The sequence below is a fragment of the Lagopus leucura genome, unplaced genomic scaffold (assembly GCF_019238085.1).
Source record: "Lagopus leucura isolate 7727_CA_CO unplaced genomic scaffold, USGS_WTPT01 Super-Scaffold_100002, whole genome shotgun sequence".
NCBI lineage: Eukaryota > Metazoa > Chordata > Aves > Galliformes > Phasianidae > Lagopus > Lagopus leucura.
In genome coordinates this window covers 32,121,733-32,137,401 of record NW_024962263.1, presented here as the reverse complement: position 1 = coordinate 32,137,401, position 15,669 = coordinate 32,121,733, and the positions used below count along the sequence as shown (strand labels likewise).

The 15,669-nt window shown below is 41.9% G+C and overlaps 1 protein-coding gene across 1 annotated transcript; it reads right to left on the bottom strand.

Annotated features, from left to right (window-relative positions):
* Positions 1–1,972: 1,972 nt before the first annotated feature.
* Positions 1,973–15,610, bottom strand: CAVIN4 (caveolae associated protein 4). The gene is made up of 2 exons (XM_042869303.1): positions 15,082–15,610; positions 1,973–4,044 (listed from the first exon to the last, which is right to left on the bottom strand). Exons 1-2 carry the CDS (start codon positions 15,490–15,492, stop codon positions 3,382–3,384), a joined length of 1,074 nt encoding a protein of 357 aa, XP_042725237.1. The 5' UTR covers positions 15,493–15,610; the 3' UTR covers positions 1,973–3,381.
* Between the last annotated feature and the right edge of the window lie 59 nt (positions 15,611–15,669).

Sequence of the window (15,669 nt, the reverse complement as noted above, 5' to 3'; positions counted from 1 at the left end):
GAATGCACTTGATTTTTGCATTTGTAAACTTGCTGAGTGGTTTTACAGATGGATGCTGCTATTTCCTTGAATAGTCTCTTGTATATGGAAATAGTAATAGAAGTTTATCTTTGCACAAGTTTCTGCTTTTGCATGTTAGCTTGTTGCCAAACCTATGTCCCATTAGAAGGAAGATGCGCACACACCAAATTCTTAGTGAGAAGAAGTTCTGAAACTCTTCTGAGAGTAAACATGCCTAAACACCACTTTGGCCCATTTGATACATTGGTGATACTTCCTTGAATCTTGCAGCCTCAAAACTCTCAACTGCATTTTATGCTGTATTTTGCATTAGTCTAGGTTAAAAAAAAGAAAGAAGAAAAAGAAATAATATATATGTTTTTAAAAGGCAGAGGATACATAAGCCATTTCTGGGAGTAGATTCACCTGAAAAGATTGGTGTTATTTTGTGTATTGTCATCTCTGCAGTTTACCCTATGATTGAAGGGTGATTGCTGTTTCTCTTAATAGACAGCTATTGGCCAAAAACTGTGTTTTGCTTTTCTTTCACTAGCACAAATTCAAAGCAAAATAAATTGCTGTTGGATGTTCTGAAAGAAACAGTGAGTGCTTCATTACTTTTTTTTTTCTCCTTGTAAGCACTTGCAATCTTGTTCTTTTCAGCCGCCATGTAAGAAGGTAGTTCAGCTTTCCCCACACCCAGTTTCAGTCTACTATTAGCAGGCACAGAGTTCTTTCCACGAGGAAGTTCAATATTCTCAGTCCTACCCACTACTAAGCAGAAAGGGCCAAGTTTCTTCTTGGAAAACCGAGCAGCTGGGGCAGGATTCCTTTAGAACTTGCTTCACATGGGGTGGAGGCGGGATGGTCTTACCCAGTGACACCACCTGTTCCAAATATCTGCTCCAGGCCTCCTGCAGCATGGCTGTATGTCAGCGCATCAGCTGACTCCACTGAGAATTCTGCTGATTAGAAAGGTGAACAACTGGGCCTCAAGATCTTTGCCTTGCAAATCACGAAGAGAGGCTTCCAATGGTGAATGCCTGTGCTGTGGTATAGAAAATGAGGATTTAATCTGTAGGGTTCTCCCCGCTTCCTCTTTGAGGGGTTATGGTGTTAATTTTAACCTCTTGGTGCATGCAAAATTCATGCCAGTGACACTGATAAGGCTTAAAATGAAGAGCATACGTTGAGTTACTTTGCACACCTGAAGTACTTGCTACTTGTTATGAAAACAGTAAATCCTTTAAACAACTGAAATTAGAACTGCTCATTAAAAATATGTATGCAGTTGAGCTTATATGTTGTGCTCCATGGAAACTGCATCACTTCCTTTCTTCGTCAAGTAGATTAAAAAATTAAACTCTCTGTAAAGAAAATCTATAGGTGCATGGTTCTAGCACATGGTGTCCTGAAGCAGAATAATTAAAAAAAAAAAAAAAAAAGTGACAGCTTCTTTGATCCTTTCACATCAGCAACTAATGATATTTTGTCAATTCAGGAAGACCTCAAATCTCACAGAGCAGAAGGCAAGTGATACCCCTGGGGAACCAGACTAATGGTACAGGGTTCCACTACAGGCAGGGGCAGTTTTGTACCCAACAGAAAGAAGACCGCAGCCACCTGCTTCCAGAAAATCTGTAAAGTAGTTGAAAAACAAAACCTTCAATGTATCCCATCATTAAAACATCTCTTTCCTTTTCTGCTTGTGCTTACCATGCAGTGAAGATGCATCACTGACTGTTGAAAGAGGTATCTTCCTCTGCCTGTTTCCCTCCCTCATCCCATTCTGTCTCTCCATGCAGTGGCATTACTCCTTTCAATCTGACAGCTCAATTTGCTTTGAGATGCCATTAACATGGCATAACATTCACCCTTCCCAATCAACATTTCTTAGTTATTATTGCTAAAGCTCTTTCACTTCAAAAGTGATGCCCACCAGACTAAATGAAAGAAGTGGAAGGCAGAAGAGTTGAAATCAAACTAATTATATTTAAATTCTAGATTAACAACAGGGAGTCCTCAAACAATGTGTATAGATAATCAAGTTACTATCTGCTGTGAAAACGAATCTGAGAAATTAAACACACTGATACAGCTTTTGGCACTATCATACAGGTTTCGCACAGACAATAACGCCTGACGTTGCTGTAGGTAAGCGCTTTGAAGGCAATGCCATTTCAGAATGAAGAGAGCAATACAGTCCAGCAACTCATGTCCGTGGCCATGTTTACAAACATATCTGGTTTCAGGGCACTGAGGGTTGCAAATAAACAGCATTCCATACTCCAAAGGGTGTCCATCTCGTAATCCCTGAGGCTGTGGCTGTCCATAGTGATGGTGGTGGGACACAAAAAGCTGGGTTATGGCCCTTTACTTCAGCAGCTTTGTAGAATAGATTTTAATTGCAGTGAAGCTCAGAAAAACCACACAGTCATGGAAATCAAAACAATTCTCTTGTCTGGTCAGCTACATTCATAAACCCTATTATCCTCTGGATAGAGTAACAATTCTTAAAAAGATCTTGAGTGAACAAACACAAACTCTAGCTTTTATCTCTATCTATCCAGAACCCACACATTGATTTTATTCCTCTTTTACATTTTCATGCCCTTGCATTTCTTGCTAGCATGCCTTTCCACAGCATGAATATAACTCATTCTCTTTTCCTCCTGGTATGTCATATTTAACATCCTCTGCTTTATTACTCTTACTCCATAAGTGCAGGAAATACCTTGCTTAAGCTCATCAATCCTTCCTCTTCCAGAACTCTAGAAATAACCTTTAAACACTTCAGAATCTTCTCTTTTCCACTAAGAAGAAATGCAAAAAACCTATTAATCCTCCTACGTTTTGCCCCACCCCGAATAAGGCAGGAATTACCTCCTGCTGCTGCAGTGAGGGCCCTAAAATGAAAAGGTTTGTACTGCTGAATGGACATTTTTCATAGCTCTTCCTTCTGCTAATATGATGTAATAGCTTCATTATCATTTTCTGAGTCAAAGAATTGGTATGAGATTATGGAAGACGTTCTTATAATGTTGTACACAAAACTGAAGAGAGTAATTAGGCTGTTTAAATGAATGCTAATTCAGTCTTGGAAACAGAGCAGATTTCCATCTCCCTTTGCCACGTTGTGTGGTTCTGTATAGGCTAATGCTGGCTGCTGGCACTCTTTGGGGGCAGTCCGTATGTTCAGGTGGCATGGCTTCACTCCTGTCAGGACAACAACACTACAGATACCCACGTAGGTGGTAGAACAACATCAATACGCTTTTTGTGATAGAACAAAAAATTCACACATTTTTCTAAAACTGAGGGCATACAGCCTGCGTTCTCTCTTGTGCCTGAGGACAGTATGGGTGTTTGTTCATCAATTCCTTACAATGATTGCTTCAAGTCTAGCAAGGGGACATCATCACCTCCACCCCCTCCTTCTTTTCCTTCCTGCTTAAGCACCACTTCTGGGATCGTCATCACTCCTCTTTCAGCTGTCTGGGCAGCGCCTCTTGGTGTGCTGTTCTTGTCTTTCTTTACCTTCGTGATCACTTCTGTGTAGGAGATCTCCTCGGTGAAGGGCTCAGCAGCCGTGAGTTCAGTGGCTATGTGCACACCAGCCTCCTGACTCCCCTCCTGGCCCTCAGCTACCGTTCGCTCTTTGTTTTTTTTGTGGATCTTGAACGTCTCCTTTGTTGGGGCTGCCTGTGAGATGGTTTTCTTGATCCTTATCCCAGATTGTTTCAGTCTCTCTCCTGACTGCCTGATCCTCTCCCTCCTTTCAGGGGTCACAATTCTAGTTCGAAGCCTATTTACCTTCTTGCCAAAATTTTGCCTCGTCTTTTGGATATTTTCTCTTGAAAATGCCTTTTTGATATCATCTATGCGCCTCATGCCTGATTTCTTGAACTGAGCTGCTTTGCTCTCTTCAATATAGTATTCTTCATCAGAAGACAGATCATCAGGTGGGAGGAAATCATCCTCAAAAGTTTCGCCAGCTGTATGCTCTTTGATAACAGAAAGAGATGAAGGGCACTCGGTTTCCTCCTGTGAACGAAAGCACAGAGTCATCTTCCAGCAAGTCTGTTTTAAAAGGGTTGTGAGTGAAGCATTCTGTTTGTTGGCTTGCAGTGAATTACTACTAACCAAAATACAACCTTGTAACAAAATAAGGTAGGGTCATACTATCTCATGTAATCCTACAAGATACAAATGGCAGAAGAAGCCTTTGACAAATTCTGTAAAAACATTGTACCTAATCAAAGTTTTCTTTTCAGAGTGGCTCAATCTAAAAATAATGAATGCATGGCTTCACATTTACTACTCCCTAATGGCTTTCAGAGCAGATGTGTCCAGCTCAGAGAATCACAGAATCGTTCAGGTTGGAAAGGACCAGTAAGATCATGTAGTCCAACCATCAGTGCATCCTCACCATGCCCACTGACTTCGTCCCTCAGTGCCATATCCATACAGTTCTTGAATACCTCCAGGGACAGTGATACCACCACTTTCCACAGGCCTTTCTGGGCAGCCTGTGCCACTGCCTCACCACTCTTTATGAGAAAAAATTATCTCTAATATCTAACCTGAACTTCCTCTGGCACAACTTGAGGCTGCTCCCTTTTGTCCAATTGCTGTTACCTGGGAGAAGAAGCTGACCTCACTTTGCTACCACCTACTTTCAGGTCATTGTACAGAGCGATGAGGTCATCCATGAGCCTTCTCTTCTCCAGACTGAACAATTCCAACTCCCTCAGCTGCTCCTCATAAGACTTGTGCTCCAGAAAGTTCACAGTTTCATTGTCCTCCTTCATGGTTTTTGAAGCTGATATGCCTCTCTTATTTCTCACCAATAAAAGTAAATATCCCATAGACAAAAATAGGTACTTGTGCCAGCTTTACTCTCCTTAAGAGAGGGCTGCAGCCCTTTATATCACCATGAAGATAATTGCACATTCTTGACAAATTAGAACTCAGTGAACATTTCTGATGCTGCCCAGAAAGGAAAGGACCCCAGCATATTAATTTATGTGTGCTAGCTACACAAGAGGTCAAAGTCAGTAAGGAAACTAAATATTATTCAGTAAACCCAGTTCCACCCAATTCTCTCAGGACATGTACCATGAACTTGTCTTGTTCCATGCGGGAACACACACAGGAGTAACTTACAGCAAGCACCTCTGGTTTCCATGGTTGGTTTGGTAAGTAATATGATATGCTGCCTGCTTGGAAGTAATGACTGCTCATGATACCTTAGCCCTAGGAACTGATGTAGCCCCTCCAGAGGAAGACAGATAGAAGCTTGAAGCTCAGATATGCATACAAATTTCCAAAAGCTGTAACCAATTTACCAAAAATTGCTGAAGAGTTAAAGATGTGGAAAAAAAAATAACTTGTGAAAATAAAAGGATCCAATAATCCAGTTTATCCAACAGGAGAATCTCTCAAGAGAACAGACCCACTTGGCCCCTGATACAAAGCCTGCTGTCTGTACAGACTTCAGAGATGTCAGTGACCATTCCTCGTGAGCTCAGTGTCACTTCTGCCTACAGCTGCTGAGGCATACAAAGTGGAAAGCCCGCAACTTGCTGGAGGTTAGTGAGGCAGACATGGCCTGTCTTCCCTACCAGCTCTGTCCATGTGTTTGTACGTCCTCTGCTCCCAGGAGGTGCAGCTCTTCAGGTGCAGATGTACAACACCTACCTAAAGCTTCTTTAAGCTGCTTCCCACTTGCAGTAACCATTTCAGCTGCTTTCTGAGGCCTGCCAGTGTCAGCTCTATCCTTGCTACTGCTACCTTAATTCAGAAAGTAGGAATGAGATCGGGACTTGTGAGCTCACGAGGAATGGCCACTTGCTGTATACTTCACTGAAAACTTTTCGCCCCACAACGGTAGTTGTCATTTTTCACAGTGACTTGTTACTAGAAAGTCATGTTTAATGTTATTGTACAGGCTAATAGCACTATGTAAAATAAAATACATTAAGCTCTTTTGCAGATAGCTTGGGCTTCATTAAAAAGCCTCCAGTAAAATAGTTGTTAAGGCTTAATTTTTTACAAAAATTAGGAACAAATTGTGTTGCATTGATTACAGTGGAATGTTATTCAACTCATCTGTCAAAATCAGCAGGAACAAAACTACAATACTTTGCTAATAATCATCTGCATTAGCATGTGCAAATTAACATTAATTACATAAAGACTTCTATATATAAACATAATCCCTTCTTTTCTGAACATGAACTAAAACACAGCTGGAGAAAATTCCTCAAAGTTTCTAAATTACAGCTCACTCTTTCAGCTGAAATAGTAACAAAAATATTTCCATAATGACTGTTTGGAAATTTCAATATGTACAGCAATAAATACAATATGGTAGATGGGGAACTCTGTACTTATGAAGGACGCTTATTAAAAAAAGAGGACAGAGAGATGGTATTTTGTCTGCAGTAGTTGGACTGTGTCTTCCTCCAGAAGAGGAGTGAATGTGTCTGTACTTTTGGACAGCCGTTTCCCAGAGCTCTGCAGCACTCAGGCTAACAATCTGCAAGCTGAGGAAGAGTGCTTTAACTTTTATAGGTGTGTAGGTATAGACTTCTGAACAGCAACATCTGAGCTAAGGCCCTATAGACTGGACAGAGCAGCTGGAGTGACTGAATAGCATTTCTCATGTGCTGTGGATGCCAACAGAGAGCTTTGCCAAGGCTCCGATGTTCCCTTTTCCTTTGGTTTCTGCACACATCTTGCAGAATCAAATGTAGGAAGACTATAAATTAGGTTGAGGTTGCATCTCTTCTCCAGATTTCTGGATAGAAGATGTTAGCAAAATGGAAAGTATTAGTGAAACGGCATTGTATCTCAGTGAGGTTTTGTAATACAAATACAGTGACTTAGTAGCTATGGGAGAGCTTTCTCCTTGACTCTCTCCTACCCTATCCCTCAAGCACTAGGCATATTCTATACCCCTTATCAGTGGGATAGGGAGAAGCCATGAGCTTTAATTCACAACTGAAGGTTTTTGAAAGGCTTTACTACAAGTCCTTCTGACAGGGCTTTTGCTGTGCATGCTTTTCATCATCCACCAAAAAAATAAAGGGATATAAGGGCATTAAAATGGATGTGACCAGTTCAGGAACTTTACTCCTCTTCTCCTTTCTTGTTTGTTACACTTATCCTGGGTTTCAAACAGATATTTCAAAGCCCAGACTGAGTTCCTAGAGTGGGTAAAAAGGAAAAAATGAACATTGTCTTATATGCTACAAACTTCATAAAATAGTTTCACGTACTCTTTTTAAAGAGCCTCAAAGTAGAACTCTAACAATTATAAAGAGAACCATTATCAACACTCAACTGTTGCTCAGTTTCAATTACAACTTCACCAGATTTTTTTTTAAATACAAGAAATAAGAGCAGAGAAGAATAGAATGACCAAGAATTATGATAGTACCTTAAATTAAACAAACAAAACAATCACACACACACAAAAACCATAAAATGTGCAAACACGTATGTATGTGTATATACAAAAACCAACGTTCAAAATCCTAGAGAACCTATAGAACTCCCAAAGAGCTCCTAACAAACTCATTTACACCAAAAGTACAGAGGAGAGACAGAGGAAACCTCATAAATCCCATCATTGTTGCACAATGGAAAGGTGATGGAAGGAGAACTCAGCCTTGGGACATGTGGCAGGCATTGTGCCAGTTATGGTATGGCTCCTGCACAGCTGGGACTGATGGTCACCTGGCAATAAGGAGTTGGTGCATGGAGCAGCAAAATGGTGAGAGGCCAGCCCCTGCCTGGCCTGGAGATGCTGTGGTACCTATGACAACCTGAGATGCAAATGACTGGCAGCTGATAAGCAGGAAACTGTACCAAGAAAATATATTAAAAAAATCCTGGAAATTTGCATGTTAAATGAATGAGCTGTTATTCAAACCAGTAACCAAGGTAAATTGCTAAAACATCTCCTTGTAACTGCTCTCTAAATCAATAAGAAGCTGCTGATGAATAACCAATTACAAATCAATCTGTACTTCTACTCGTATTCTAACAGTTAAGAGTGAAGCTTTGTATATCTCGAGTGATCCCTTCATTTTTCCTGCAAATATGTCATTTCAAAATCTCTGCCATCAAGACAAAAAGCTGCTCAAAGGAGGGAGAAATAGGATTATCTTAAAAGGGCATCAAAGGGATTTTATCAAGTAAAGTATGAAGGGAATAAACACTTCAGCACGTAGGACTTTATGGCCAAGTGCTGTTGCTTGTATTTAGAATTATTTTTACATAATGAAAAAGCAGCCTGATTAGAACAGACAATCCCCCTCATTTCCTCTTCTGCAAAGCCTGATATGCATCCCTTTTCTTTAAATTCTGGCAGAAATTCATTAATTTTGCCAGGACAGTAAAGAAACCCAGCTCATTCTCTCATTATCTGAGAGCAGCAAGCTCCAGGCTACGTGTGTGTTGCTGCCCAGCTGTACCCCAGCACGTGGAGAAGCTCTTGGCTCCATGCCACCACACACTGCATAAATGGACTACTTGCAGCTCCTGAGGAAAATCAAAGTTTCACGCTCACTTTGCTCTTATTTTATGGCTTTGGCCTAGAAAATACTTCTACACGACAGTCAGCAGGTTTGCAATTTATCCATACATACCAAATCTTTGTGAGTGGAAGAGAAGGAGTGTTCACAAGAGGTGATGAGACAAACAAAATATGTTTTGTAATGTTTTCATTCATTATTCCCTCACGTGACTGCTCTTGCAAGCTACTGCAGAGGGACTGTGCTGTCAAGTACACAGAAACCCAACCGTTCGTCACAAGTTGCTGGACTCGTCTGCCCAAGCAACCATGTCTCCCCACAGATTAGCCTCTAGACTCCCTTTCAACTCAATGGAGGAAAGAGGTACCTATCAAGCAGAAACTGCATGGAGAAGCTGATATCTGCAGTAGGTCAGACAAATCAGCCTCCATGAATTTCTCTCTATTCTTTCAAAGGGAGTCTACAAGCAAACATCTGTCTTCCTGATATCCAACACCTGGCAGAAAGAATGCCATTCCAGATTTTGAAATTCCTGTTCATGGTTTCAGATATTCCTCACTTCTAGGTCTGCGCTGTCTTGGTCAGTGTTATTCCTCTACTAAAGGAATAATTGCAAGACCCAGCTCTTTTCAGCAGTGCTGAGAATTTCAGTCCTAACTGCTGTTATCAGGGTTGTATAATCAAAGGATATTAAGATATATAATCACAAAAAGAATAAGAAAGTTAGACAAAGTAGACTAAGAGAATAGGAGAGAATAAATGGAAGGCTTACCCGTATGCTAGGCTCACCTACAAAAAAAAAAAACCAGAAGAGGTGATCTCCAGACAAGATCCTTCCCCTCTGGTAGCCAGCTCTTAAATAGGTCTAGGAGCCAGCCTCCACCCTTTCCAGCAGCACAGGTGAATTGCCTTCACCTGTGCCCCTGTGGCTGACTCATTGCTCACCTCAGGTGATCAATCAGAGGTTCAGGCTGTGATTCAGCAGTTCCAATACACAGGATCAAGTCCATTTATTCTTAAAATTCTTCAGGTACAAGGCAGATTGCTGAAATAGATGTGTTCTCAGTGGTCAGATACAGCCTTATGTCCATACATCTTTTTGGGCAGCCTCTAGAGCCATGGGGAAGAGGCAAGTAGGCTCATGATACAGCTGCACTCTCCCACTGGCTTGCTGGCCAAACTCACACAAAGCCCTGAACCACAGCATCCAGTGTGAACGTAAACTGGGATCTGCTGTTTCCACCGCTCAACTTTAATAGGTGGAGAAAAATCAGTGCCAGCCCTTAGGAGAATGACTGCCCATCTCTTGTTAGGCACCTCGCAAAGGAATGGGTCTGAAGGCCCTACTTACATCATGTTGAGGGGTATGGAGACAAGTATGCTGTGAGCACACGGTCCTGTGAAACAAGCAACTTTTCCCATTTTAAGAACATAGAAATGGTCCAGCAGCTGTTTTGTCTTTTTTTTTTTTTTTTTTTTTTTTTCTTTTTCCCTGTTTTCTTTCTTTGAGAACACATCCCTAGAACTACAGTTTTCCTTTAGCTGGTTGAGCATGGGTGATTTTTCCCCCTCAAAATCACAGGTAATTTATGATCTTCGCCCAGTGTTTCAGCACTGGCTCTGCTCTGCCAGCCTGTCTGTTGGCTGCACAGCACAGGGTGGCCCAGAGCTCTGACCTGAAAGGCTGAATCCCACACTGGAAACAAAGGATCCTTGCTACACTCTTTGAGACAACTGCTGGGTTTTTCTTATTCTCTGTAATTTCAGCCAAGGCAATTACCTGTTTCAGCTGTAAAAATATTTATGTATACACCACAAGACTTGAATAAAGGCCCTATGTGTTGAGGTCTCGATGTTTAAGGTCTGTGCTTGGCAAGAACAATTAGTCAACCCACTATATCTCTTGTTCATTAGGTTTTCATGCTCCATTTTGATAGCAAGAGGTTATAGACAGAGTTCATCCCCTCTCCCTGTGGAGTCAAGCAGAAGATCAGGCTCTTATGTCTCCAACACTAAGAGTCCATCCCTGGTTTCTACTCATTCAATTTACAGCCATTTCACATCTTTTTGCCAGTGTTCTTTACTGTTCTCCTCATCCCTGTCGCAGCACGTGCATAGAATCATAGGCTGATTCTGATCGGAAAGGACCACTAAGATCCTCAAGTCTAACCACCAGTCCACCCTCACCATGTCCCTCAATGCCACATCCTCACAGTTCACAAACATCCCCACCTCCCTGGGCAGCCCATTTCAGTGCCTCACTGCTCTTTTTGAAAATGTTTCCCTAATATCCAACCTGAACCTCCCCTGATGCAACTTGAGGCCATTGCCTCTCATCCTAGCACTGTTACCCTGTAGAAAAGGCTGACTGCCACCTCACCACAACCTCCTTTCAGGTCATTGTAGAGAGTGCTAAGGTCTCCTCTGACCCTCCTCTTCTCCATATGAAACATTCCCAGTTCCCTCAGCTGTATGAATGGCAAGCAACCCTCAGTCATCTTTTGAGAAATGAATGTATCCTTTTATGTCCTTCCCAAACCATGGGGCATACGAAGACAAACTATCAGCAAGGGGTTCTGCTAAGTAGCGGAGCTGACTGTGCACACTTCAATTACCACTGCTCTAGCTCTAAAGACAATTCGCTTTCTTTTCTGTACTTTTTTCTCTGGACTGACAGGTCATCATTTTGAATGTATTTTATTAGCAACTGCATCGCATTCTGTGTCAAGATAATTTACGAAAATAGCATACAGTTGACAACGATGTCTGAAAAGCAAACTCTCCTAGAAACCTTTTACAAACTACGCGTCCCACAAAACAGTCCGCTGCTATTTGTGCTTTTTCCAGATTGTCTGCTAAGAGCTAAGACATTAGATACAAAAACAAGAAAAAGAATAAGCTCTGCCATGTTTCTGTAACACGTAAAAATAATCACAAATGGGTTACCTAGAACAGTCTGTTCTTGGTGAGCTATTTAGCTTCATGGCGCTAATGGTTTTGCTCTGCAGACAGCTGCCTAGAGCCTCTCCTAAGCCTGCCCTTCTCATGCCCAAATGATATCAGATGAATGGCAGTTGTTTCTTTTGTCTTTTTTAAATAGAAGCATTATATTTTCTACCTTTTAAGTCCCGCTGACCCTCAGGTTTTTCTCAGCATAGGCATAATTGAAACTGTGTGCTGACAGAGGGCGCTTTTATGCACCAGGTCCATCAAAGCCCATGTTTGCAGCCTCACCCCTTGAACCTATCACACTCCTACCGCATATGGAAGTGCTTCCACTTCAGCTTTTCAGATTATTGTCCCCATTTCAAATTCACCTTTTTTAATGTTCAGATAATCATGCGGCAAAAGGACAGAGGCCAAGAAAACCTCTTCTATTTTAATCTGTTTATGTACAATATGAGTGTTCCACACAAGGCTTCATGTGCTGGCCCCCCCCCACCAAACCTGCAGTGGGGCAGTCTCCTCAGGGGATGTTGTTCTGAAGACCAGCTGCTGTAACATGGGCTTCCTGGAGGCTGCATATTCACATTCAGAGAGGAACTTGCAGAACATGAGAGAAAGCAAATGAAGCAAGTTCTTTCAGGATTAAAATTATTCAGAAATTAGCTATTTCTGAATAATTTAGTCAGAGTGAATCAAATTGTGAGGTGCTCTTTGACTGAAGAGAAATGACAGCTCTCACAGCTGGTTATTCAGAATAACACGAACAGAGGTGAACAGAGACCTGTACAACCTATAATGTACTCTGCGTATCTCGTTATACTCTGAGGACAGCTGGCACGGTGGAGTCAAAGACATCTCTAGAAAGTCTGATGTAACCTGGCAGTTTTAATGGTACCATCAACCTGGACAGGAACGTTCCCTGCCAGCAAATCTTTCCCTCAACTGCATGGCCTTTTAACAACGAGCGCTCACTTTCCCCTAATCATTATCCTCACAGATGATCATTTCGTCTCTTTTTAATGTGAGGATATTTGCCAAATCTTTTCATCATGGCCGAGGTCTCTTGGGAATCTCCTCCAGCCAACGATCCTTTTCAACCTGCCTGCTCCTTCCATCAATGATGTGATCAAAGCCATCCACTTGAAAGAAAATCTTTAGGATTTAATTGGTGTTTCCTTTTTCCTCATAGGCCTCATGTTCTGGCAGAAGTTAAAACTAAAACCCACAGGAGCATTCCACTGTGGCTACACATAGGTCACTGGCTCCACCACAGTGTCCCAAATGGTTCATAAAAAAAAAAGTCACTACAGAAGAGCTGTCACTCACAACCTCCAAGTAAACAACTTGGTTGCATCTATTTGTAAAATACAGTGAAGGGAGTGAGTGCCCCACACTGACTCACCAGCTATTAGCAGACTTCCCCTCATGGTAGCCAAGCTTCAGTCATTCAGGTCTTGGCAATGCAACAGTGTGCTTACACTGGTGTAAATCAACAGTGTGAAGATGACTACACTTGTGTGAAAGAGGCTTTCAGGAGTGAGTTGAGCATTAAAACTCCATCTTAAGTACCTTGCTTTTGTGGAGCAAAACAGTTCTCCTCCCCCAGGAAAGAGTTAAATGTCAGACTGCAAAGGCAGCAGCATATAGTGCTCCTCTGCTGTGCATGAAGGGAAAGGTTTCTTCAATTCACCTTATGAAAGTTATGGAAATTACAGAGGAATTAATTCATGTGCTCAACCAGTCCTTAACCACAACAGAAATAGAAAACTAGAAAGAGAGAAATCCTAAATTCTGTTCGCATTCCTGAAAAGTTCCAATTGAGGGTTAACCGTATGGAACACGGTGCAGGTTGTTGTCCAGCAAAATGAGCAAAGAGTCCAGACGCTCCACTGAAGGTGATTATCACAGAAAGTACACATGGTGAGAGCTGCCTTTGATGTGAAAGGCCTAAAAATAGCAACATTTCTTTACAGCTATGTGTAAATCTATTTCCATAACATTTTACTATACTTAAAGAATAAGTGACAACTCAGGTCTTTCAGGGGTAAAAATTGCATTATGTCTTGAATACCGTTTTAAGAACAAACATTTTCAAAGCATCAACTTTACTGCAATAATTATGGTAAAGGGCTATTGATGAAATGGCACTATGCCATTAATCAGGAAAGTCAAAGATATTTATTATCTTTAGATGAGAAAAGATATGCAAGGAAAAAGCAGAATTGCCTGTTTGCTATTCCATCATGATAGTGCAACTTGCAGTAATTGTAATAATTGGCTGAATTCTGTCCACACTTTCTCCTGTGCAGCCACAGTAACTCAGTCAGAAAAGGCTGGGAGGCACAATTTGGCTGCATATGTTACTAACATTACATTAAAGAAATAACATTTCCTACCTTCAGCTTTTACTTTTTTTTAAAAAAGCAATTTCTTCCCAGAACTGGAAAATAAAATAGTTAAGAAGGCTGGATTATGCGTAAGAATTTGTCAGCTAAATATGCTGGTGAATATACTCACTGAAACAAGTGGACCCATTCGTGAAAATATTGTTATTTATGAAAAAAATAGTTAGAAAATCAGGGTTCAAGACAATGGGAACACATCATGTTACTCACAAAGGCTGACATTCTCAAGACTGCCTAATGATGAATACGACTTGTTTTGAAAGAAGCTTTGGGGATTCACTGGTATGAAGGAGAAACTATGCTTCTGGCAAAAGATAAAACACTCACACTTTCTGTTGAGGAACTGGGAAGTTTCAGCAAATGAAGGATCAGGCCATTAAACGAATGAGTTTCACACCACTTGCTTGCCAGTGACAGATCCCATGAACTGCCTGTACTAAGGGCTCTGTGTATGGGTCAGCAAAAGCCTGCCATTTCATGAAACTCCTCCTCAAATACTATCATTTGTAAGAACAAAGAACATCCTGGAATGAGGAATAAATGAAAGAGTGTATAATTCACTCCCCAAACATTGTGAGTGGAGATTGGAAGAACTGTGCTGTGGGAAAGCATTGCCAAGGATAGCAGTGCAAGGAACTATTTGCTGCAAGGAAGACATTGTGGTTCTGAGTTTATGCACGCAGTGCTGCAGACTGAGACAATGAAGAAAGTCCCCAGGCAAAAGCTTGGGTAACACTGCAAGTTAAATACAAGATTGTTTTAAAGTTAATATTAAAAGAAAAACACTGTACCAGAGAGCTTACAAACAATTTGTTATTTGGACTTCTACCTAATACGGTGAAAAAAATATGAGAGATGAATGCCAGGCATGGTTTGTATGACAAGATTTACAGGGCCTGCCTCATATTACCTTTCAGAGAGGCAACAAATAGTCCTTGCTGATCCGCAGTTAATCTTACACTACTGGCTCTGAAACCGAACACTAATAATAGACTGCATGCACTGCCTCCCGTGGGCTCTGCTGAAAGGCATGGAGAAGTGGAGCTCAGTGCTGAAGAAACCATAAAACCATACTCCTGCTGGACAGGCTGCACCTTTTGGTTCACCATATGATGTCTACACACAGCTACCAAGGACGTGGCACAAAGACAGCACAGCAATGGTTATGACAGACAGGTTATGGTTACCTGATAGATCACAACCCGGAATTTGTTTTTCCTCAGCATCTCCTCTTGCTTTGTCTGCACCTTCCGTACATTGGCGCTCTGCCTTTCCACCCGTGCTCGTACTTCCTTCATGGTGGAGCTGACCTTGTGGGTTTTCTCCAGCAGCTTGTTTACCGTGTAGCCAGTATTGCCGTGAGCCTGGGCAAGCTTTAAGATATCAATCTGTATGGTCTTGATGGCATTTTCCATCTCCCTGTGCCTCTCTTCTATTCTCTTCTGGCTCGCTTGCACGCTGTCCACGATGTTGGCCACTTTGTCCAGGACTGTCACGATGGTGTATGCCGCGTCCTGCTCTTCCTCATCCTCAGTGACGCTCGACAGGCGGTTTTGGTGGAGTCTGTCAGCCTCCAGAGTGATCTCCCGGCGCTCCATTTTGCCTCTCTTTGGCAGGAGGCTTTCGTCTGAATGCCCTGCAACCACTACTGCAGGCAACCGGTGTGACAGGCGGCCTCGGCCATGCTGAAGGGTGGGAGTGGAACGCCGCTCCTGGAGGTGGGTCAGATGCTTCTGCACACCAAATGTCCACACATGATGGCTCAGATGCTTTCA

Excerpts from the sequence above, each read along its gene's own strand:
- CAVIN4 (XM_042869303.1), bottom strand. The coding sequence starts at position 15,492 with ATGGAGCGCCGGGAGATCACTCTGGAGGCTGACAGACTCCACCAAAAC. Across the intron at positions 4,045-15,081 it reads TCCGGGTTGTGATCTATCAG|GAGGAAACCGAGTGCCCTTC; the intron begins GTAACCATAACC and ends TTTCGTTCACAG.